The sequence below is a fragment of the Eleutherodactylus coqui genome, chromosome 3, assembly GCF_035609145.1.
Source record: "Eleutherodactylus coqui strain aEleCoq1 chromosome 3, aEleCoq1.hap1, whole genome shotgun sequence".
Taxonomy (NCBI): domain Eukaryota; kingdom Metazoa; phylum Chordata; class Amphibia; order Anura; family Eleutherodactylidae; genus Eleutherodactylus; species Eleutherodactylus coqui.
Window position 1 is genome coordinate 83,981,879 of NC_089839.1, and position 25,542 is coordinate 84,007,420.

Here is a 25,542-nt window from a genome sequence, read left to right on the forward strand (position 1 = left end):
CTGGCCGCTCTGTTATCGGGGGCCTCTTCAGCATGTCCAATACCGCAGTACTTGCTCTAGCCAGCAGATGGCGCCATTGTATAATGTCAGAAAGAGAAAGCCCCCTAGGAAACCCTGAATCCAAAATTGGATTGCAAAGGGTTAAACATGAATTCTGGTAACGGTTCCTTTATACTTAAAGGGGTTCTGTCAGGAAAACAAAAAAATTCATACTCACCTGAGCCTTATAGGGCCAATTGCCAGGAACCTGCTGGTCTCATCTACCTCCGATAGCAGGGCAGAAGCTGGCAAAGTACCAGCTTCCGCCCCCTGCTCCGACCACTGCCACACGGCAAGTCCTGCTGGCTGGGTCAATGGGCGACACATCACTTGAGATGTGTTACTCACTGAACGGCCCGGCCGCGTCTAACCGCTGCGGTCCTTGGAGAGTCGACGGTGAGTGCGCATGCGGGCTTGCACACTCACTGTCTACTCTCCGTGGACGGCAGAGGTTAGATGCAGCCAGGTCGGCTTGAGCGCGCAGGAGCGCGCGCACGTGGCGGGTAAACAACAAAAGGACCAAGTACAATGGGATTAGGTGAGTTTAACTCTTCTCTTTCCACAGGTTAGACTCTACAGGGATGCAGGGCAGGATGCAAATAAGTATATATTTTTTTATTTTGCTGACAGAACCCCTTTAAGAAAGGGGTTAAAATCTAACACTTTTTTTTTTTTTTTTTTTTTGTCCTTGCATACTATATTCATCCAGCTCAGACTATTGCTGCCCCCAAATGTTGATCCAGAGGAAGGTTAAAAAAAAAACTCAATGAAGTAAAAGCCAATTTTTTCCCATACATTGTATTGCTCACGAAAAGTGTCCAGGCCCCTCTTGTACTCTTTTAGTTAGTTTGCCATCCCCACATCCTCATGCAGAGTTCCATTGTCTGACTGCTCTTACAGTAAAGAACACCCTTCTTTCCTCTGGATGTAGAGGATGCCCCCTTGTCACAGTCCTGGGCATAAATTGATGATGGGAGAGATCTCTGTAGTGTGTGTGACACAAATAAATATATATTATACACACAGCTATTAGGTTGTCCCTCAGCTGTCATCATTTTTTTTTTTTTTTTTTTTTCTTTTTCTCTAGAAGTGGTTCTCCACTAGTTACAGAGACCCAATCGGAGTATTAATAACCGCCTTCTACAGTTTTTTTAGAGCTCCTTCAGCCGTTATTTCATAAGGGTCTTGTGCCCGCCACGTGTCCTGTTTTCGTTCAGCTCTCATTGCACGAGATTTATTATTGCCCCTTCTTCCTGTGCAATACAATATTGCTTATGGTTTTCCTGTGTCAGGAGATAATACAGATGATAATACAGTTACCCGACACACATCTATATATATATATATATATATATATATATATATATATATATATATATATAAAAGCTGAAAGCCCTCACTGACTCGCTGACTGACTCGCCAAGAGTTCTCCAACTTTCCGATATCGTAGAAACATGAATTTTGGCACAAGCATAGATTATCTGCAAAATAGGAAAAGTAATTGGGTCCCAACTCGATTATTCAATTCTAGCGCAAAAGAATTGGCGTCGAAATTTAACGTACATAATCTAAATCTCTCACTTCCCAATGTCATAGAAACTTAAAACTTGGCACGGGCATTGGATATGTCATAAATAGGAAATGTTAATAGGTCCCAACTTGATTATTCAATTCTATGCGCAAAAGAATTAGCGTCAAAATTTTACGTACGGAATGTATTTTTCTCACTTTCCAGTGTCATAGAAACGTGAAATTTGGCACGAGCATTGATTATGTCATAAATAGGAAAAGTTAATGGGTCCCAACTCCATTATTCAATTCTATGCGCAAAAGAATTAGCGTCCAAATTATACGTACGGAATGTATTTTCTCACATAGAAACTTAAAATTTGGCACGGGCATTGAATATGTCATAAATAGGAAAAACTAATGGGTCCCAATTCGATTATTCAATTCTATGCGCAAAAGAATTAGCGTCCAAATTTTACGTACGGAATGTAATTTTCTCACATAGAAACGTGAAATTTGGCACGGGCATTGAATATGTCATAAATATGAAAAGTTAATGGGTCCCAACTCGATTATTCAATTCTATGTGCAAAAGAATTGGCGTCAAAATTTTACGTACGGAATGTATTTTTTTCACTTTCCGGTGTCATAGAAACGTGAAATTTGGCAGGAGCATTGATTGTCATAAATAGGAAAAGCTAATGGGTCCCAACTCGATTATTCAATTCTATGCGCAAAAGAATCAGCGTCCAAATTTTACGTACGGAATGTAATTTTCTCACTTTCTGGTCTCATAGAAACGTGAAATTTGGCACGAGCATTGATTATGTCATAAATAGGAAAAGCTAATGGGTCCCACCTCGATTGTTCAATTCTAAGCGCAAAAGAATTAGCGTCCACATTTTACATATGGAATCTAATTCTCTCACTTCCTGATGTCATTTTATATAAAGGAAACGTCGCATGGTTACCTCCCGTGGTGTTTTCTGGGTAACACAGAGAACTATGCAAAATGGTGAACATATGTTTTTCCGGTATCTCTAAAGTAACCACGACTTCATAAGATTTCCGTGTGAACACCAGATAAACACCAGTACCAAATTAACTCAGGCGAAGCCGGGTATATCAGCTAGTGGATTTATATGCATTGGGGTAAGCATGCTAGAAGTTTAACCCCTTGATGTCGGCAAATACGTCTTTTTACTGACCTCACTAATGAGTTTTACTCTTTTTAAGGTGATGGCTTGGCTACTACTAAAAGCCAGGCTCCTGCTCTAGCTAATTTCCAAAAGAAGGGAAACCTCAGATCCTGGTAGTTTAACCCCTTGCATGCCACAATCATTAGCAACTGCAGCATGTAAGCAGATGACAGGGGCTCTTTCACCCATCAGCAATCCGTAGTGCGATTGCAAGGTACCAATGGGTTCCCAAGACAGCTAGGAGCCTGACAAAGGCTTCCATGTCTGCCATGTTACTCAGCATGTTGGAATCTGCCTCTTGCAGAGCCTAAGAGGCTGCTGTCATAGGCTTAATAGAATGCACAACACAAGTAATGCGGTGTACTATCCAAGTGATCGAATGATCACATTTTCAAGCCTACTTTAGACATTTACAAAGTAGCTTTGGGGGGGAAAAAAAGTTCAATAAAAATGAATTTTAAAGGAGCGAAAATCTGGTTTTAAAAAATGCACATTTCCCCACAACCTATTTTAAATTTTTTTTAAAGCAACACCTAATGGGTATTACCATGTTCGTAATGAGCCAAACAACAAAAATATTTTATTGCGCACAATGAACACCATAATGGGAATTCTGGTGTAATTTTTAAAGTTATTTTTCTTTTGTCTGCCTTTCCCCCCCCCAAAAAAAAAACAATAAAAAGCAATGTAAAAGTTGCATGTAACTCAAAATAATACCAATAAAAGCTACACCTCTCCCTGCAAAAAACAAACCCCACATAACTCGGTTGCTGGAAAAATAGAAATGTAATGTTTCTTAGAAAGCGACGATACAGATTCAATTTTGCTTTTCTTTTAAAAACCTGTTTTTATTGTGCAAAATTAGTGAAAAACCAAGAAAAACTAAACTTAGTATCGTAGTAATTGTGGTCATCCGGATAAGAGCATTATTGTGTTTATTTCTTACTGAGTGGTGAACACCATTAAAACAAAACCCCAAAACAATGGTGAAATTTCTGGGGTGTTTTTTTCATCTCCTCCCAAAAGACAACACATTATATGTACACCAGTGTGGAGCTATTAAAAAGTACAACTTCCACCCCCCCCCCCCCCCCTCCAAAAAAAAGCCCTCCTATGGAAATGTCAACAAATTATGACTCTTTCAATGAAATAATGAAAATCACTTGGTCCTTAAGGCAAAAGAATAGGCTGGTCACTAAGGGGTTAAGGAGATGTAATTTGAACACACTTTCAAAATTGAGGCGTGAACTGCATACAAACTTTTTTTTTTTTTTTCATTGAACTTGTCATGCCATTCTTTTTTGGCTGTATAAGTAAATTAAGTGTTACTGATGTAAGGACTTACTCCTCTGGCAGTGTGAATGGTAACAGTTAGTTGTCAATTCATACTTTGACAGAAGAGTAAATGGAGTAATGGCACCAAGCAGAGATGCTCCAGAATTATTATGTAGGGAATGCATGTATTTACTAAAGAAGACCTGCCAGGAGAACCGACTGATTCTCTTTACAGACTGGGGCGTGAAGGGTTTAAATTTTAGGTCCTGGCTGGGAAGGGGTTCCTGTAAACTTATGCCCTATGGATGGTGCAGGCTCAGAAGCTTGAGCTCGCACCATCCACAGCGGGAGTCAGCATTGACTGACAGCCAGTTTCCTGCTGCAACAGCAGGGATTGATGAGAACACGGATCACGGCATATAGGGGGTTAACAGCGGGATCGATGTTTGCGGAAAGTAAGGCCCAATGTCCACGGACGGATAGGATTTGCAGAACCTGCGTGGGGCATCCGCAAATCAAGCAGCTCATAGGGATGCATGGGCGCCCGCAAAGCAGTGAAAAGTACGTGGATGTGATTAATGCTGTAAAAAATGACAGAATTGATGTGTCTTCTCCCCCCCTGCCTTCAGAAGAAATAAGTTCTAAAATACATTATATGTACCCAAAAATGGTACCAATAAAAACTCCAACTTGCCACACAAAAAACAAGCCCTTATATGTCGACCGAAAAATAAAACTATGGCTTTTGAAAAGGAGATGAAAATTCCCCGAAAATCGTTGTCCTATGGACCAAAATGGATCACTAGGGAGTTAAATAGTTTATGTATTATAAAAAGAGGTGCGCCCCCCTTTATACAAGTTCCCATACAACACATGACGTTAAAACGCCCTTAACTATAAGCCCTCACCTCAAATCTGAAAACTGTTGGACCCTCTTATGCAGAATGTCTGGCTCCACTATATACTACCAGCAGAGGCAAACTAGCCAACAACCAACTTTGTGGAGTGTTTGTTTTTTCTTTTTTTTTTGGTTTTTGAGTGTTCCTGGTGGAGTTTAATGTCCTATCTGCAATTTAAATTCTGGGAGGTATGCAATGGTAACCACACGTGACTTGCACAGGAAGATAGATTCTGCATGGTTACTTGTGAGAGGCAACTACTTAAAAAGGACAAGTAGAATAAGCTGCATACTTTTACAGCCTTGTTCTGCTAAATCTATTGCCACTCTTATCTATCTTCCAGACAACGCAGTTCCCTCACAATGGCTCCTGCTAGAGTCCAACTCTAGCCGCCTGTCAAGTGGGAGGTCTCCTTCGCTCAGTGTCAATAGCTGACATCATGTTTGATTGACATGAGGCAGTGGAGACCGCCCACATGACCGTACTCTAGTCTCAGGCTTATGAATGTAATGGGAGCTATTGTGGAAAAACTTTTCTAGATGAAAAATAGACAATGGAGTCAGCAGGGACATGGCTGTAAAGGTAAGTGGCCTATCTCAATTGTCACTGTACCTGACAGGTCCTCTTTAAACTTAATTACTATTAATTTGGGAGCTTAAAAGGTTTGTCCAGTTGTGAACTATTGATAGCCTATGCTCAGTTTGGCCCTCAATAGTAGATTGGCTGGAGTCTGCCACCCAGGACTCCCACTGATCAGCTGTTCACCAGGCTGGTGTGCTTTTGTGTACTGAACCAATTTCTGCAGGAAGCAGACCTCTCCATTCCCACTGCAGTGGCCAGGCTTGGTATTACATGTAAAATTCCCATTCCCTTCAATTGGAACTTTGCCTGCAATACCAAGCCTGGCCACTACAGTGAGAACGGAGCTATCTACTTCCTGCAGAAATCAGCTCAGTGCATAAGTGCTTTAGCCTGGTGAACAGCTGATCAGAAGGGATCCCGGACAGCACACCCCAGCCAATCATAAGTTTACAACTGGACAACAATTTCCCTCTAATAAACAAAGCTACCTGACACTGTGTAATTTTTTTAAATGAGAACTCATAGTGGGTATTTGTGCAATGTATAGGAATTGGTAAACGATCTATACTTTTCTTACAGGATGCCTTTTATCACTATACTGCGTCTCTGCTGTACCTCAGTGCAGCGGTGCTCCAGGCCTATGCAACCATTCGAGCAAGAGTAATTGATTACAAGGTGTATCAGGAGAACATTGCTGCAGTGGTAATTATACCTATTCTCTATTGTTAACTGTATATCCAAAACTTCTATTAACAAGGCTGGCCCAAAAAGAAGAAACTCTCCTGCGCTCAGGGTGCAGGCACACCATATAGGGAGTGGTAATGAATCACTTTGAAAGTGTAGTGAAGTTTGGAATAAATATCACGTGAATTGTATAAGGAATAAGAGGCAAATTTCTTTGACTAACAAACCAAAAATCCAATGAAAGGATATTAAAGTATAGTGCAATGTGCTTTGGAGCTTAGAACGCTCATTTTTCAAGCACAAGTTTGGTGGGGGCTTTGTTTGTTTCTAGCCACCCATTCTATAACTCACTGGCTGAGGAGCTGTCCTGACCACTGGTTTCCAACTGGGCTGGCCCAAGATTGGTACCTAATGGAAACCACTATGTGGCTCTGCGTCCCTTTATCCTCTGACTCCTCTCTACTTGATGGTGTATGATAATGCCTTGTCCACAGTGCCTGACTCCATTGGTTTGTCATCTCCCTCACTAAGACACACGGCCCTTACTGCAATATAAAAGTACTTGATTTCTTCGAGTCAGTGATGCAAGCTGATCAGGCATAAGTATTCCGAACAATGTTTGGAATACTTCTGCTTTCAATGAAGGCAGAGCTTAAAGCTTTATTTAATATAGAAGTAAAAGCCATGTAATCTCCCTCTTTCGCCAAGTAATAAAACTTTTTTTTTTAGATTTTTGGAAACTAAAAACTTTATTTTTAAATTCTTATGTTTAACAAAAAAATGTGAATTCTATCATAGGTTGTTTTCTTTTGACACATTTCTTTTTTTAAATTGCTTTTTTTTTTTCTATTTTGCAGGTGTTTTGCTATATTGTCACACTGCTTTATGTGATCCATGCCGTGGGCTCACTACTAAGATGGAAGAGATCGTCTTAAGTCAAAAGCCTGGCTTGTTCTAAAAGGCCGGAAGTGCTAGGAAACAACTATATGTAGTGTTTGTAAATGTAACTTTAAAAACTGACTACAGCTGAAGAACAGTCTCCGACATTTGCTAATGGCGTATACGATGTACATATGTACTATACACATAAGTTTATTTGGCGCTTTTATTATGGAACCCACTGTGTGCCACGTGTCATACTGTATCTTAGAGCAATGTGATAAAAGCGACATTAGTAAATGAAATGTGATGTAACATTTAATACAGTTTAGTATAATGCAGGTTACTATATATCTATCATATATATATATATATATATATATATATATATATATATATATATATATATATATATATTGTCAGAACTCCAACCCTGTAAGTGAAGGTGCATGTGCTAGATTTTTTTTTTATGTAGTATCTTACCTTTTTGAAGAAACAGATTGCAGGGAAAAACTAAAAATTTAAGTTTTCCAAAAGTATTCTACTGGGCTCCAAGAAAACGAATCCTAAATGAAAGAAAATGTAGATGTGTAGCTATATACAGTTATGTTTCAACTGATTGCAACTATAGAAATAGCTAAAATAGAACCCTGATAGATAGGACATGAGGTACAATAAACACTTGTAGTACCTTGTTCCCTAGAGACCTTAAAGGAAACCGGTCAGGTCTTTGTACTGCTATTAACCCTATAGACTGTGGCACTGCACAATGAATAAAATGGTACCTCCTCAGAGGATCCCATCTGGAAATATATTCTTTGAAGACAGTTCCAAAGGGAGGAAAAAATGATCTGCGCTCGTGTGTGTCTGACCGACTAATCAATCCTCGTGATGTCCTAACATCTATACTTTTATTATTGAGCAATGCGTTTCGGCGCAACTTTGCCTTTCTCAAGCTCAGAATAACACATATTACAGAATACAATACAGATATATATATATACACACACACTTACGAAGTCTGTATTCTTCACACAAGGGGATGCAGTCCGTCCTCATCAGACGTCACGGTGGGAGGAGATTCCCTAGACAGGGTTACCCCACCGTGCACCAGGTGAGTTGACACTCATTTAATCATACTGGTTGCTGTTTTGGATATGTCTATGCCTGGTGCACTCCTGATATATTGATATTCTTTGAGGAGCTTCCCAAGGTGTATGGTAATTAATGGTGGACTGTCCAATGGGTGGTTCACTTCGAGCTACGATCCTGGCTCTCTTCCTCCTAAAACCACTCCCCTTTATCTCATTTTTGAGTCTTCATTGCTTTTTAACATCTTCAGCAATAGCCGCTAGAGATGTCATGCTTTCCATCTATGGTGCACCTGAGCTGCATTGGGGAGCACAGGAGCATGCGCTGTGATTTCTGCTCTTCTGGAATGACTTCATGCCCATGTGCCATCTCCAGTGTGGCTCAGGCATGCCGTAAATGGAGCGCATCACTTCTCAAGTTGCTGTTGCTTGAGATGTCAATCGGCAATGAAGGCGGGGGTTTAGGAGGAATTGAGGAGCCCAGACTGTAGCGCGAAGTGAACTTCCCTTCAGACGTTCCACCATTAATTAGCACGGAAGCTCTTAGAAGGCTGTATCTCCAGATGAGAGCCTCCAAGGGAAGAAATAAAAGGTACAGTCTTATTCGTTATGCAGTGCCACCTATTACAGTTTACAGGCTTTATAGTGCCCAAAAGACCTGATGGACTTCCTTGATTAATAAGCAGTTAGTCTTTTTAGCTTTTGGTTTAGTTTTTGTTAATTCTTCATTAGTTTTACAGTAGTATCACTGCAAATTTGAAGGCTTAGAATCACACGTTGGTCTAAATTTCTGCACTGTTACTACCACTGCCCCCACCGAACTACCATATCATGTTTATAATACTGGTGCCTTATGTGATGGAGGGGCCTTCTTTGGGCACACTAAGGCCCCAGGGCCTGGCAGCAATTGCTACACCTTCATCCCCTATAGTTAAGCCCTTACTAATACTATTACTACTATACATAGGTTTAGACTAACATCAGTTCCTTCAAACTTGCTCCAATGTTTTTTGTTTTTTTTTATAATGGGGACATGTTGATAATGTGAAAACAATGTATGCTTTTGTCATATTGTGATCAGTGTCATACTCTCATAATGCAACTTCTTTACTATGCCACAGAAACATGTATGAATAAAGGGACAACTAATGTACAAGACAGGGCGACAAATGTAGCGGCATTTTGCCCTGATTAATGACCTATCATATAATTTTTTTTCTTCGGGTTTTAAATTTGCAATTGTTGGGCAGGAGTGGAAGCTCTTCATTCTAGCAACCAAACGGGCACCAATCAGTGCTATGCCATGTATGATATCCCATAAGACCTTATCAGAGCAAAAAACATATTCTGTAGGGCAGATTAGTTGGGTGTCTGTCATTGGATAAGCTGACTGTACTGTATAGCGTTTGTTTGACCTCTGTGGTTTTTCCAGTCTTCTGTTTTTCCTTCATTTAAGATTGTTTTTCTCTTTACAACATATTTCATATTTTCAATAAATACTTTTTAACTAAACGGTTCCATTTGTCTAATTTACTTGTCAAGCAGCCAGCTGGCATGGCCATAATCATACCGCCATTGTAAAGCTGGAAATTGTTATTCAAGGAGTCAATCAGATAGAAGTGGCCAATAAGGGACAATGAAGCTAATAAACCATCCCGACAGGAAACCGCAGATAATGACCGGTAATTAAAAGTTTTATGCTTCCACTGCAAGGTCGGGATATAATAGCTGTGCCAGAGTGCTAGCAGATTTGGGCCTGATTCACACGAGTGTATGCAGATTTACATGTGCATTTGCACTGTGTTTTTGCTGAATAAGTATTGTATATTTACACACGCAAATTGTGCATATTTGTACACACAACGATGCGCTCAGCCTTTGAAGTGGCCAAATAGTTTGAGTTCGTTCTTTTCTTTGTGTATTGTATAAATACAACCATATCCAATCCAACGTATTGCGCGCACAAAGTTTGCATGTGCAATATGCAGGAATAGAACCCATTGATTTCAAATTTTCGCAGGAGAATGCAATGGGCAATTAGTTCAATGTGTGTCAATCAATAGGAGCGTGTGTGTGTGTGTGTGTGTGTGTGTGTGTGTGTGTGTGTGTGTGTGTTTTGGGTTTTTTTTTGGGGGGGGGGGGGGGCGGGTGTGTCACAAAAAATACAGTAAAACCTGCAGAGGTGTGCGCAAAAAAAACCTGCAACAACCAATGTGCAAATATGCTGCGCAAATGGGCTTACACTGGTATGAAGCCAGCCTTGGGGTAGATTCACAAGGGTTTATTAATCTGTGCTAAACTTGCATGCAATACACAAAGAATGGAACCCATTGATTTCAATGGGTTCCCTCATTTCTTTTTGTTGTGCACACATTTCGTGAATGCGGAGGAAAAAAAACCCAAAACACTGCAGCATACTCTACTCTTGCGAGCATTTGTGCACCAAAGATCTCCATAAAAGTCTATGGGTGTTGTGCAAATGCACACACAATATGCTGCACAATACTAGTGGAAAAAGTACACATCTGGAATAGCTATTTAAATCGGGGCCTGGTTGTGTCCTGTGCGCAAAAAACCATGCCTTGCAAGCGTAAAGTACAGTAAAATATGCTGATGCAAAAAAAAAAAACTCGCTCATTGCGCTGAATCATGTGCAATAGTGCATACTCCCGTGTGAAGCCACCCATACCGTTAGGCCCTCAAATGTAAAAGTACTACTCCAGATAGTGACCTCCATGCAAATGGGATTCAGCCAAGAACCTCACTATTGATGGAGGTTCCTGCAGCTTGCTAATGAATTAAGTGCTCACTAGCTATTCCTTGTTAGGCCACATACACACAGCAGAGCAAGATTCCACATGCAGACCTCGGCCCTGGCAGCGGTCTCTGCGCGTACCTGCTTTCTTCAGTTTTCATCTGTACTACTCGCTGTTGGACATGCGCAGTACATATTATTTTTTTTAAACTCCTGCTTTTCCCTTGGAATCCGCAGCCCGTCTGCAATGTTGACCTAAATTGGACGGCTTCCATTGACTTCAATGGAAGCCATCAGTGCGGACATTGCAGGAAAATGGAGCATGCTGTGGTTTTTCATCCGCAATTTTTTTTCTGCATGTGTGCAAGAAAAAATCCTTTTGCATAGCATACTCTAGGCGGTATTTGCTGCAGAATCTGTAGGCGGCCGCCTGCTCCGGATTGCGCAAGTCAAATCCACCCCGTATACATTCGGCCTTAATGGCCATGTAATTTTAGGCAATCCCCGTGGCCATTAACAATTTGTAAAACCGATTTGGTAAATGTTGTCAACTGCAGATGAGGCAAAATGACTACCACCATGGGCCTCATGTCCACAGACAGGTTGGATTCCTCAGGCAGGAGCCCGCCACGAAATCCCACCCTGCCTGCTGCCGCGGACACTACTTACTCGTCTGCGTGGCTGGTCTTCTATCTTCTCTACTGTGGGTAGTGTTTTTTTTTGTTTGTTTTTTTTTAAATCTACTGGCTTTCCTGCAATGGAAGCCATCCGTGCGGAAATTGCATCAAAATGGAGCATGCTGCGATTTGTTTTCTGAATCAAAAGGTCCGCAAAACAAGTCCACATGCTTAAATTCAGCTGCGGATGTCCATGTTTGTCTATGGGCAGCTTGAACTGCGGATCGTCCGCAATTCAATTCTGCCCGTAGACAGTGGGCCATAGTCAAGGTAGAGTAAGGAATAACAGAAAATCTACAAACAGAAAATAAAAACTGTTTTACGATCGGGTTTTAATTAGTAAAAAAAAAAATTCCCTGTAACTATAGATTTTTAATTAAGGTAGGCAGACTACGCAACTGATACCAGCCCGTGGGACAGGGAGCTGGGACCAAAGGACTCCACTCATGTGTCCCACTGCTGACTAGTCAGGTCTTGCACAAAAGTCCAGCCAACAGACAGCTTTTCTACTGGTCAGGAAGCTGCTAGTTCAGTGCAGGCTGCCTCCTCCCGCTCCTCCTTGTTCTAAGTGTAGGACCGCCGGAGACCGTTTATGGAACTGCAGCAGCACCCAGACCAGCAGAAATGTAAGTTACGGAAAGACTTGTAAGAAGCAGGACTATTTAGCTCACCTAGAACAATGCACCAATTAAATCAATGTCTCCTAAGCAGCAAGTCTTCCAAACAAAACAAGAGAAAAAAAGAAAGCTTCACTTATTTTATTTGGAGGACTTTACAGAAAGAGTAATGCTGCTGGCGGAACAGGGGAAAGGCAGAGGGATAGGAGAAGCATTGAAACGTTCAAGGGGCACTGATTCTCAGAGGCCACAAAAATGGGACTGTGTTGCTCATTTAGTATGGGGCATGTGCCAAAACAGTTACTTATTCATGGCGGTCTAGGCCCAGATAAAGAAAAACAAACTACTGTCACCAATCTGGTAACATTACCTGTGATCACTAGGAGTAACTGCACTGTAATTACTATCACTGCGTAGAACTGCAATTTAGTAGTCACTACATTATTTAGACGTATACTAGAGCTGAAGTACTGGATCCAATAAAATATGCTGTGTCTAATATAATTAATTTTTGGTGGGTCCCAATTCTGAGTTTTGCTATGGGGTCCTGCATAGGCTTCTGGATGTAGTGCCTATAAAACAACATATAAATACTATTTATAATCTAGTCCTGAGAAAAACTAAGTATACCTTCTTTGTATTTGCCTAATTTTAAGACCTCCTAATAAGTCCTGATATGTAAAACTATAGAATTCTCAGATGAACAATAAGGCTGGATTCACACGAAATGGATTTGCCATGGAATTTGCAAACGCAATCCTAGGCAGACGGCCACGATTTGTCCGTGCGAAATCTCGCGCGGCAAACAAACCGCAGCATGTTCCATTTTTCTGCGGGGCTCGCAGAGCCCGCACAGAAACGTCACTGCCCGCCGCCGGCTCCGGTCTGCGCATCGCCGGCTGCCCGGCAAGACGGCATATCAAAGAGCCGAAGCCGCAGGCGTGGGTGAGTACGCGCTGCTCTCTGCAGGCGCTCGGGTCGGGTCCCGCAGCGAGAATCCTCGCAGCCGGATCCGACCCCCCCAGTCTGCAGGCGGCCTAAGGGTGTACTTAATTTTTCACACACTGATTCTGCATTTTGGCCTAGTTTTAATGAAATCAAAAATGGGACAGTGCAATATGTCATGTGTTTTTGTTTATCTGAGGTCATATTTACTTAATTTTAAGACCTTTTTAAGATGAGATGTTTTTTTTTTTTCATTATTCCCTGATGGGTAGAGCCATAGAATTCAAAGAAGATATACTTAGTTTTTCTCATGACTAATACACACACACAGTCAAAAAAAATCAAGCATCTAAATCTCTGTGTGATTGTAATGTTGATATAAGTAAGTGATTACAATATCAGAGCAGAGAGAATACATTGTGGAAAACTGAACACTTGTATGGAGGCTCTAGTACCCTGTTGTACCGCCTCTAGCTTGGATACAAGATGTGATACAGGGCGGGCATGGAGGCTCTAGTACCCTGTTGTACCGCTTCTAGATTGGATATAAGATGTGATGTATGCTTAGAGCCTGGAAATGGTTCCAATCAGACAATCCTCTCTACTTGTGCTCTGTTAAGGGTAGGCCTCTTTCCCACAAGCGTAGGCTAGTGCTGCAAAAACGCGTGAATGAGCACACAAATCTAACCTTTGTGCACCTGTTCAGATGGCTCCCTGGCTCACCTCCTCTCTCCTTTCCTCCAGCTGTTTGCAATTAGAGTGGCTGGAATGAGGGTGGAGCTAAGCACCCACCCCTTGCCTGCAGCCAGCAATGGGAGGGGTTGGAGTTTAGCTCTGCCCCATCCCGCCCCCTCTCATTGCAAACAGCCGGAGGGGAGGAGAGAAGGGGAAGGGAGTTTAGCAGTTACACTGCTAAACTCCCTCCCACCTCCCTTCTCCGGCTGCTGTCATTGGCTCCCATAGGATCCTATGCAGTGACAGACGTATTCTGGGCACAAAGATAGTTCCAGGACTATCTTTGCTGCCTGGTGCTATATTGGCCCAGCCGGGCACTTTTACGCCACGGGAATACGCCTGTGTGATCTGATGCATTGGAATCCAATGCATCAGATGGAAGCGTACATCAGCTGGCCGTGAAAACGGCGGCTGATATACTCTCATGTGAATAACCCCATACTCTGAGTCTGGTTGCCTTGTATGCATGCCCTCACTTATCCACTGGTTCCAACACCTCCTAACAGTCTGGTCAGAATGGCCCAGGTGGTGGACAATCCGTCGATACGACCATCCAGCTTCTCACTGCACCCTAATGGTAACTGGGTAAAATGTCTTTGTGTCGTAGAGGCGTCTAGTCATTAACACAAATGGAAAAAGAAGTTAACTACACACCAGGAGCCTCTGAGAGACTTTTATTAACCAAGGGTGGAACCACTTTTAGGGCCTCTAATCACACAACTCTCATCATTTGTATACCTGTCTGAGATGTAACTGTGTGCTGAGTGTTGCAGCAAAACAACAACTTTTAGGTGCTTCGTTTTTTTCTGACAATGAGTATGTGTGTAATTGTGTGTAAATTTACATCAAGGTAAAAAGGAAAAATCCCCCAAACCCACAAGTCTTAGGGGGCCTTCACACTGGAGTAAAAATCGTGCAAAATTTGTGAATTTCGAAACCTTGCACAGATATGAAACCCATTCTTTTGAATAGGTTCATTCACATTTGCGATGCTTTCCTGCATGACTCTGTGTTGCGATGCTATGCAGGAAAAAAAATGCAGTATGTCCTAACTTTCTGCAATATTGACCATTGTCAATGGGGCTGGTGGCAGCAACATTGATTCCCCCCCCCCCCCACCATTGAAAACAATGGGAGAACTCCGCAATCCTCTGCTGCGGCTGTGAAGGTCACGGCGGGCGATTTTGGCATCCTCACAGTGATGCGGGGCTGTTTCCATGTGAAAATGCCTCACATCCTCTGGGCTTTTACATGGTGGCAAGTGCATTATTGAGCCGTGATCCACGGTCCGATATTGCCCTTGGCAGTGGGAAGGAGCCCTTACAGTGTAAATCTGAGGTGAATCAGTATCTAGTTCCATATATAAGACATGCAAATTTTGTTAAAGATTTTTCTGTAGCTTATAATTACGCCATGTGTGGATTCAAACTAATTATATGAAAAACATAAGTTCCAATTTTTGTTTTTTATGATGCAGTGCTGGGCATCATCTCTTATGATTTTTGAATGAAGAGCCCCAATTCCTAAAAAGTTTGGACAATATGTAAAATGTAAAAAAAAAAAGAATAATGATTTAGAAATCTCATCTAACAATATTTTATTCACAGTGGAACATAGAACACGTATCAGAAGAGAAAAAGGAGACGTTTCCATTTAATTGCTGGCAGCAACACATCGCACAAAAGTTGGGACAGGGTTAAGAAAAAAAAAAAGATGTTGCTAATGAAAAACAGCTGGCGGGCCAATTTTCTACTAAGTCACATGACTGTGTATAAAAAGATCATGTTAGAGAGGCAGAGGAAACATGGTCAGAGGTTCACCAATCTGTGAAAACTGTATCTAAAAGTTGTAGAAGAATTTCAGAAAAATGTTTCTGAATATAAAATTGCAAAGATTTTGAATATCCCACCATCTACAGTACACAATATCAATAGAGCCAGAGAAATTCATGTGCACATGGTTATTATTGGATGCTTGAGATCTACAGGCCCTCTGCATTAAAAGCAGGCATGATTCTGTAATACAAATCACTGCATGGGCTCAGCAATACTTCCGGAAATCTTTGTCTGTAAACACAATTTGCTGTGCAAGGGAAAGCTGTATCATGCAAAGAAGAAGCCATATATCAACACAATCCAGAAACACCAGCGTCTTCTCTGGGCCAAAACTCATTTAAAATGGACTGAGGCAAATGGAAAACTGTTCTGCATCAGAGGAATCAGAATTTGAAATTCTTTTTGGAAACTACGAATGTCATGTCCTGCGGACTCCAGAGCAGAGGGACCATCCAGCTTGTTATCAGAGCACAGTTCACTAGCCTGCATCCATGATGGTATGGCGCTACATTAGTCCCTATGGCATGGGCAGCTTACACATCTTAAGAAGCACTATGAATGCTGAGTTGTATATAAAGGTTTTCGTACAACCTATACTCCCATCCAGACAAGGTCTCTTTCAGGGAAGGCCTTCAATATTTCAGTAAGACAATGCTAAACCACTTACTGCATCCATCACAACAGTATGGCTTCACAGAAGAAGAGTCCGGGTGCTGAAGCGGCGGCCTGCAGTCCAGACCTTTCACCAATAGAAAACATTTGGCACATAATGAAACACAAAATCCAGTAAAGACAACCCAGGGCTGCTGAGCAGCTAGAATCCTACATCTTACATGAATGGGACAACATTTCACTCCCAAAACTCCAGCAATTGTTCTCACTTTCCAAAGGTTTACTGACTGTTGTGTTGCTGCCATCAATTTCTAAATGAGTTAATTATTAAAAAATGAAATGAAAAAAATGTTTCTCTTTCACCTTCTGACATGTGTTCTATTGTGAATAAAATATGGTTAGATGAGATTGGCAAATCACTGCATTCTTACATTTTACACAGCGTCCCAACTTTTTTTGGAATTGGGGTTGTAGCTGGTAGATTTTATCCAATGCTGCCATCTACAGTTTGTATTATATACTGCTTAATAGTTACTAGCCTAGTATTTTAAAATGTGCTGTACATGCTGTGTATCTATACATCACAAAAGACGCCTGGGGCCAAGGACTGAAAAAAAAAAAGAAACAGATTCTGAGCTAATAAAAGGGAATCCTGACACAATGCACAGCTCCAGCAATCCACTTCCAAGGGTTTGTTTTATGGAAGTTATCCCTTTGCATATGTTTTAATAGGCCCATATATTTTCCTTAGACTGGACTATATTTATTTCTAAGAGTTTGTATGCAAACTATCCTAATACAGGTAGACTTGTAGACATGCTGGGGTTTACTAGAGGTAGTACAAAGAACAAGATGGCTTGATACAATGAAGGCCACCATGAACCTGTCAATCGCAGAACTGAAAGAAGCGATGAAAGACAGAAATGTGGGGAGAACGTTGATGTATAAAGCTGTCCGAAGGTCGGTTTCAACTGAAGAGATAATCATCATCATTAGAGGTAAAGTCTTCTTTGCACAATCACTATCCTTATGCATACCTTCCAAGTTTCTGAGTGTGTCTACTGAGGGCTGCCTAGTAAATGCAGTGAATTTTGCCTTAGGAGTGTCCTTACTTACAGTATATATGAGTATCTTATCCTTGAGGTTCTGGATAAATACTGGTATAGTACTTAGAAAAGTAGGACACACAATGACAACATGAGGGTAACAAGTAGTGCCCAAATAAGGTTAACCGTTTCCAATCCACTGCCTGACGTCTGAAGACAGCTCTGATGTTGGAAGACGTCCGGCAGGGTATTCTTACTGTATATTACTGGCCGTTCTGTTGTTGGGGGCCTGCCTCTTCAGTATGTCCCATACTGTACTACTGGCTCTAGCCAGCAGATGGCGCCATTGTATAATGGCAGAAAGAGAAAGCCCCCTAGGAAACCCTGAATCCAAAATTGGATTGCAAAGGGTTAAACAGCAAGTACCATATTTCGCCCACATAGTGTCTAACAGTAATTATGTACATAGATAGCCAAGTTTACTTGACTGTAGTAATGTTCTGATACAAGTTATCTTAAGAGAACAATAGTGTTTGAATGAATTGTATTAACTCAACAAAACCTTTTGTATTGTAGTTGAAAGGGTAAAGAAACTGCGGTACAAAAAGTTATCATATTGCATTAAGAAGTCAAGATAAAGTTTACTACATCTGTAGTCATGTAGTGCCAAAACAGTCCAAATCCGTATCATCCATCGGTGCAGATTTTGACTCAAAATCATCCGCACTTCCACATCCAATGTCAAAAGATACCGCTCTCCCCCTTACCGCCGAAGTCTTCGCACTTTCAGTGCTTCCTTCACCCAGCAGCCTCTAGTGAGGTTTTGGTAATTCACGCATCACCTGATCAGTAGCGCTGCAGTCACAAGAGGTGAAAGAAGCGCCAAGAGCGCAAAGACTCTGGAGGTTAGAGGGAGCATGGTATCTTCAAAAATCAGATGTGGAAGTGCAGCTGATTTAGAGTCAAAATCTGCACCAATGGCATGGATTTCGAATGTTATGCCTTTTGCGGAGTTATTGCGGATTTTGCAGCGGCATTTTTCAGTATGTACAAACATACCCTAAATGATTTTGTATACGTCAATAGTTGTTAAGATTGCCACATAACAGATTTTATCAATGCTTGCAGTCATGAATCTATAGTATAAGACAAGGTTACACTTCTGAGGCCTGCAAACCAGTAATCCTTTATACATCTAGTGGCTCAGACCGGTACGACCTGGGCTATCATATCCTTGCATTATAAATGCCTCTAAGAGTCAGTGGTCCTGTATTCAAAAGCATAGTGGGAGAAAGATGTGGGTCCGAGAGTGAAGACTGCTGGGTGGATATACACCAAGAATGACCCTTAGTGAGTCATATAAGCTCTCACAACTTTATTGGGGTCTATTAATTACCACTCCTATAGACCAGATTCAATGTGTCCGAGTTATGGAATGCCGAAGGCAGACGTGCTGCATGTTACGTGGAGTTGCTCTAGAATAGGAGTAAAATTGTCTATGATTGCCATTTGCCTACAGATCTTATTGTTTGCCTGCTGGGTTATATCTATGAACTTGCTTATAATTGAAAGTCACTGACTAGCCATTCTGTGATTATTACACTTGGACTGAAAGATTGTTTTTCACTGGAAGGCTTCTGAGCCTCTGAGAATGATGGAATTAGTTGCCAAAGTCAATGTTATGCTTCAGCTTGAAATATACGCTTTCCTGAAAAGAGGCACAATTCGAAAATTTGAAGATCTATGGGCACGCTAGATCTATACTCCAAGCCTAGTCCGTATTCTTCAGCTATACTTGAATATATTTCCAGAGGGTCTAATGGATTTGCACTAATCATAGAGACTTTGGCGAACTGTGCCTTTTGGACTTAATGGTCAACACTAGCATTATAAGTGGTCAGGGAAATGATGCTCTTTGTTTCTTTGCTTATGGCCGCTTTCACATGGCACGAGATTTGTGGGGAAAGAAATCGTGGCATGCTCTATTTTATTGCGTTCCTCGGAACACATCGCCCATTGATTTCAATGGGACCTTGAATGTCTTGCATGGCTTTTGCATGCCGTGTGATGTGAGGTATCCCATTAAAATCAAAGGGAAACACTTCCGATCCTCTATAGAGCGGAAAACTCGCAGGAGAGGATTGGAATTACACAGATGCAAGGCGCTTGAGCCTGAAAAATGCCTCGCATCCGCGAGGTAAATCGCATTTTCACAAGCGCAATATCAGGCTGAGTTATACGGCCCAATATCGCGCTTGCCCGTGTGTCGGTAGCCTAATTGTAAAAAATTTCAATAAAATAAAGTGGCTGTCTAAGACCTTTTTTTTCTAAAACTCAACTTCTCCTGCCATAAAACAATCAAGAATCATATACTCACTTCTCCCGGCTGTGTCCAGCGACGCTTTGTGTCTCCCCCATGATGTTACATTTTGAGGCTGCCCCAGCCTGTTTTTGGGACATCACAGGCTACTGCAGCCAATAATAGGGCTCAACAATCGAGCGCTGAGCTGTTATTAGCTGCAGCACCCGGGACGTCCCATAAACTGACTGGACTGCAGCCTATGAACAAACAACTGGACGAGGACCAAGTGACAGCGTAGGACATAGTGAGGAGTGGGAAGAGGTGAGTAAATGACTGTTTTATAGCAAGGAGAGTTGGAGAGTTTACAGAAAATAGGATGCTCTCGGACAACATATCTTTAACTGATCAGAAATTGTGAAAAGAAATATAATAAAAAAAATATTTTTATGCAGTACATCAAATAAAAACATGATGGTAAAGTAATTAAATGGGTTATAATACACAAATTATAAAAAATGCTTATACTGTTTATTGTTAGGTATATTTTTCTCATGTGACTAAACCTGTATAAAAATGGTCATGCTAAGCTCTTATTTGCGCTACTTTTTCCATTCTTTAGCTCTATTAGGTGTAGGTAGGTGTACCTGCATTTTCAGATGACTTTGAAGAATAAGTAACCATGTGTACATAGTAACATAGTATGTAAGCCCGAAGGAAGACAATGTCCATCTAGTCCAGCCTATTTATCCTCCCATGTTGTTGATCCAGAGGAAGGCAAAAACCCCAAGAGGCAGGAGCCAATTAGCCCTTTTGGGGGAAAATTCCTTCTCGACTCCCTAATGGCAATCAGACTAATCCCTGGATCAACCCCTAATAGTTCCCACCTGCCTGTATACCCGCATTAACAATTAACCTAAGATTTATATCCTGTAATATCCTTCCCCTCCAGAAAGACATCAAGTCCCCTTTTAAACTCCTCTATGGATTTTGCCATCACCACATACTCAGGCAGACAGTTCCACACTCTCACTGCTCTTACAGTAAAGAACCCCCTTCTATGTAGATGAAACCTGCTTTCTTCTAGATGTAGAGGATTCCCTCTGGTTACCGACGCAGTCCTGGGTATAAACAGATCATGAGAGAGATCCTTGTATTGTCCCCCTCATGTATTTATACATAGTTATTTGATCGCCCCTTAGCCGTCTTTCCAATCCCAATTTGGATAGCCTCTCCGGGTATTCCAGTCCCTTCATTCCATGTATTAGTTTAGTTGCCCTTCTTTGAACCCCCTCAAGCGCTGTAACATCTTTCCTGAGCACCGGTGTCCAGAACTGTACACAGTATTCCATGTGCGACATGACAAGTGTCTTATACCCCTTTTAATGCGGCCCAAGACTCTATTAGCTTTTGCAGCAGCTGACTGGCATTGGTTACTCCAGTTTAATCTATAAATTTCATGAAATTTCCTATTGCCTGTGTTCCCCACCCCCTGCACCTCCTGTACCACCCTCAACCCATTTGTGTCTAACCCAATGTATCTCACATTGTAATTGTTGCAATTGTTGTATTGTTTTGCATTTATCCATGCCTGAAAGCGCTGCGGAATAAGTTGGCGCTATACAAATAAAGATTATTATTATTATAATCCACTAGTACCCCCAGGTCTTTTTCCATATCACTTTTCCCTAGCAGTACCCCATTTAGTGTATATTGGTGACATCTGTTTCTCCTGCACATGTGCATAACCAGCTTATCTAGGTCCGTTTGTAGCCGTACCTTATCCTCCGTTGCATTGATTATATTGTATATTTTTGTGTCATCTGCAAATATTGATATTTTACTGTGTAATCCCTCTATCAGGTCATTGATAAATATATTGAACAGAATGGGGCCCAATACTGAACCCTGTGGCACCCCACTAGTGACAGAGGCCGAATCAGAGTATGAAACATTTATTACCACCCTCTGCTTTCTATCTCTGAGCCAATTCTTTACCCAGATATACACGTTTTCCCCCAGACCGAGCTGCCTCATTTTATATATTAGCCTATTATGCGGCACGATGTCAAATGCTTTAGAGAAGTCCAGATATACAAGATCGATAGACTCTAGCAGGTCCAGCCTAGAACTTACTTCATTGTAGAAGCTGATCAGATTGGTCTGACATGATCGATCCTTCATGAATCCATGCTGGTGGAGTTATTCCGTTGTTCTCCTTGAGGTATTCTTCGATGGCGTCTCTCAGAAAGCCCTCAAATATTTTTCCAGTTACTGAAGTGAGACTTACTGGCCTGTAGTTACCAGGCTCACTTTTGGATCCCTTTTTGGAAATTGGAACCACATTGGCAATGCGCCAATCCAATGGTACAACCCCGGTCTTGATAGTATCCATAAATATTAGATATAGTGGCCTAGCTATCACATCACTTAGTTCCCTTAGAACCCTTGGGTATATTCCATCTGGGCCTGGCGATTTATCGATTTTAGTCTTTTTTAACCTGTTCCGCACCTCCTCCTACGTTAGGTGTGAGGGGTTCATTTTATTCCCCTGCATCTCATATGGCATTTCCTTTTCATTTGTGAACACGCTTGAAAAGAAACTATCTAATAGGTTTGCCTTTCCTCCATCATCTTCAATGATTTCCCCTGCATTATTTGTTAAAGGGCCAGTGCTCTCAGTGCAAATCCTTTTGCTGTTAATATAGTTGAAGAACAGTTTCGGGTTGTTTTTGCTCTCTTTGCTGATCAGTCTTTCAGCCTCCTTCTTAGCAATTTTGATGTTATCTTTGCATATTTTGTTTTTTTTCCTGTATGATTTTACTGCTTCTTCGCTGCCTTCTTGCTTTAGTAGTATGAATGCGTTCTTTTTTTCATGTATTGCCTCTCTTACCGTCTTGTCGAGCCACATTGGTTTCCTTTTACTTGAAGTTCTTTTATTTTTGAAGGGAATAAACTGCTCACATGAGCTGATTAGGATCCTTTTGAACGTTTCCCATTTGTCCTCTGTACTGATATTTTTGAGGGTGTTGTCCCAATTAATGTTGCCCATAGTAGTTCTAAGCTGATCAAATTTTGCTTTACTAAAGTTTAGTTTATTTGTCGCTCCCTGATAAGGCTTCTTATTGAATGACAGCTGGAAGTTGATTATAGTGTGGTCACTGTTCCCCAAGTGCACCTCAACCTGAACCCCCGTTTTTCGGTCCGGTTTGTTAGTTAGTACTAAGTCCAGAATGGCTCTCCCTCTTGTTGGTTCCCGCACAAGTTGCATAAGGTAGTTATCTTTAGTTGTTCTCAAGAACTTATTACCCCTATGAAATTTGCAGGTTTCGTTTTCCCATGTTATATCCAGATAATTAAAGTCCCCCATGATAATTACTTTGTTCCGCTTTGACACCTCTTCTATCTGCCTTAATAGTAAGGTTTTGGTTTCTTCTGTTGCTTTTGGTGGTCTATAGCAGGGTTCCCCAACTCCAGTCCTCAGGGACCGCCAACAGGTCATGTTTTCAGGATTTCCTCAGTATTGCACAGGTGATGTAATTATTGTTGGTGCCTCAGACATTGCCACAGGTGTTCTTACTATAGGAGATCCTGAAAACATGACCTGTTGGTGGTCCCTGAGGACTGGAGTTGGGGACCTCTGGTCTATAGAATACTCCTATCAGGATTTTGTTATTTTTTTCCCCTGTATTTCTACCCATAGAGATTCCACATGTTCACCTCCTGCCTTATGTCCTCCCTTAGCCTCGGCACGAAAAACGATATAACGTATAGACATACCCCTCCCACTTTCTGGTTTCCACGGTCTCTTCTGAAGAAATTGCAACCCTGTAAATTCGCCGCCCAATCGCACTTATCATCAAGCCATGATTCCATTATTCCAACTATATCATAGTTTTCATCGGTCATTCTCGCTTCAAGCTCACCCACTTTACCGATCAGACTTCTTGCATTCGTGGTCATACAATTTATACAGTTTTTTTTGTTCTTTAAATTCATTTTGTTACTAATGGTACTATTGGCTGATCTGTCAGTCCTAACTGTACTAACCCCACCCCCTGATCGACCCACATTCCCATAGCTTAGACCCAGGGCGCTAGCTACACTGACTACCCCCTTATTTCTCTTTTTGCCCCCCCCCCCAGGCCCTAGTTTAAACACTCCTCCAGCCTTCTAGCCATCTTCTCCCCCAGCACAGCTGCACCCTCCCCATTAGGATGCAGGCCTTCCCTATGGTAGAGCCTGTAGCCGACAGCAAAGTCAGCCCAGTTCTCTAGGAACCCAAATCCCTCCTTCTTACACAACTACGGAGCCACTTGTTTACCTCCCTAAAATCCTGCTGCCTTTCTAGTGTGGCTTTAGGTGCAGTTAGTATTTCCGAGAAAACTACCCTGGAGATCCTCGTCCTAAGCTTGGACCCTAAGTCCCTGAAATCATTTTTGAGGGCCCTCCATTGACCTCCAATTTGTTCATTGGTGCCAGCACGCACAATGACCGCTGGATCCTCACCAGCCCTTCCCAGTAATCTGTCAATCCGATCCACGATGTGTCAAACTCGAGCGCCAGGAAGACAACACACCCTTTGATGATCCTGGTCTTTATGGCAGATTGCCCTATCTGTCCCCCTTATAATTGAGTCCTCCACCACTAGGACCTGTCTAGCCTGCCCTGCGCTCCCCGTCCCCATCTCACTGCAGCAGTCAGCTCCCTGGCGTTCAGAGAGCATGTCGTGCTGCAGTGGTGCTGGCTCTGTAATGGCATCCCCCTCATCTGCCAACTTTGCAAACTTCTTGGGTTGTGCCAGTTCAGGACTAGCCTCCCTCATTGTCTTTCCTCTACCCCTCCTTCTGTCACCCAGCTAGCTGCCTGCTCCCCCTGCTCTTCCGTACTACCGTCCCCCCCGCCTCTACCCCAGCGAGTGCCTGCTCAGTGAGCAGCAAACTCCTTTCCATGTTGTCAATGGCTCTCAGTGTTGCCATTTGCTCATTGAGATCCAGGAATAACACTAAACATATGACCTGTGTATTGCTTTTTTCACCATCTTTCCCCTGTGAGTTGGCAGGAAAAAAGTATTTGCTATGCTGTCTTCTATACACTGTGCACAGAGAAGACTAGGATATCATCCATCTCTTTGAGCACACACAGAAACATATCATCATCATACGGCAGTACTGAGCAGTGTAGATGAGATTTCTGGGGCTGGAACACAGTAAATAACTTGTCATCAGCTGCTGCAGCCAAGTCTGTATATATATCCGTTTCCCTCCTACTCCTTCTGCTCACAAAATGTTTTACCCATTGCAATTTTTGTTTTCTTTGCTGTGAAACTAAAAAGAAATTGAATTGATTCACAAAGTACACGGTCTTTCATGCCTCTGGCAGTGCAGTATTTTTCCACTTTCCACACTGTACACATTTTTTGCAAACGTAAAGTAAAAGAAAGCTTTAATAACATGACTAGTATATAGGATACCATTGCTGTAATATGCAAACAGAGCCCAGCGCGTGAGTCTGGAATCAATGAGTGTAGCTTATTTTATAACATTCCCAGCATTTAAACCCCTTACTAACACTTTTGCAAAACCAATAACTTCATAATTTTTTTTGTTGCCGTAGCCATATAAAACTTAGTTTTTTTTATGCGTAGCATACTGTAGTTTTTAGTGGTTTCATTTTGAGGTACATGTAATGTATTATATTACTTTTATTAATTATTTTTGGAGGGCAGGGTAAAAAAAAAACAAAAAAAACACGTCTGCTTTTTTTTTTTTTTTTTTTTTTTTTACTGCTTTACTGCATTTCTTACCACTATGCAGAATAAATGACATAACTTTTCTGTGAGACAGCACATTTACACGGAATTC

The 25,542-nt window shown here is 41.7% G+C and overlaps 1 protein-coding gene across 1 annotated transcript in view; it reads left to right on the top strand.

Annotated features, from left to right (window-relative positions):
- The window catches only part of LOC136620818 (myelin and lymphocyte protein-like), a 30,249-nt gene extending 20,580 nt beyond the window's left edge, over nucleotides 1-9,669 (top strand). Inside the window, exons 3-4 of the mRNA XM_066595816.1 lie at nucleotides 6,083-6,205; nucleotides 7,045-9,669. Of these exons, the coding sequence (XP_066451913.1) occupies nucleotides 6,083-6,205; nucleotides 7,045-7,122 (201 nt within the window). The 3' untranslated portion in view covers nucleotides 7,123-9,669. The remainder of the gene's footprint in view (nucleotides 1-6,082; nucleotides 6,206-7,044) is intronic.
- Nucleotides 9,670-25,542: the final 15,873 nt, after the last annotated feature.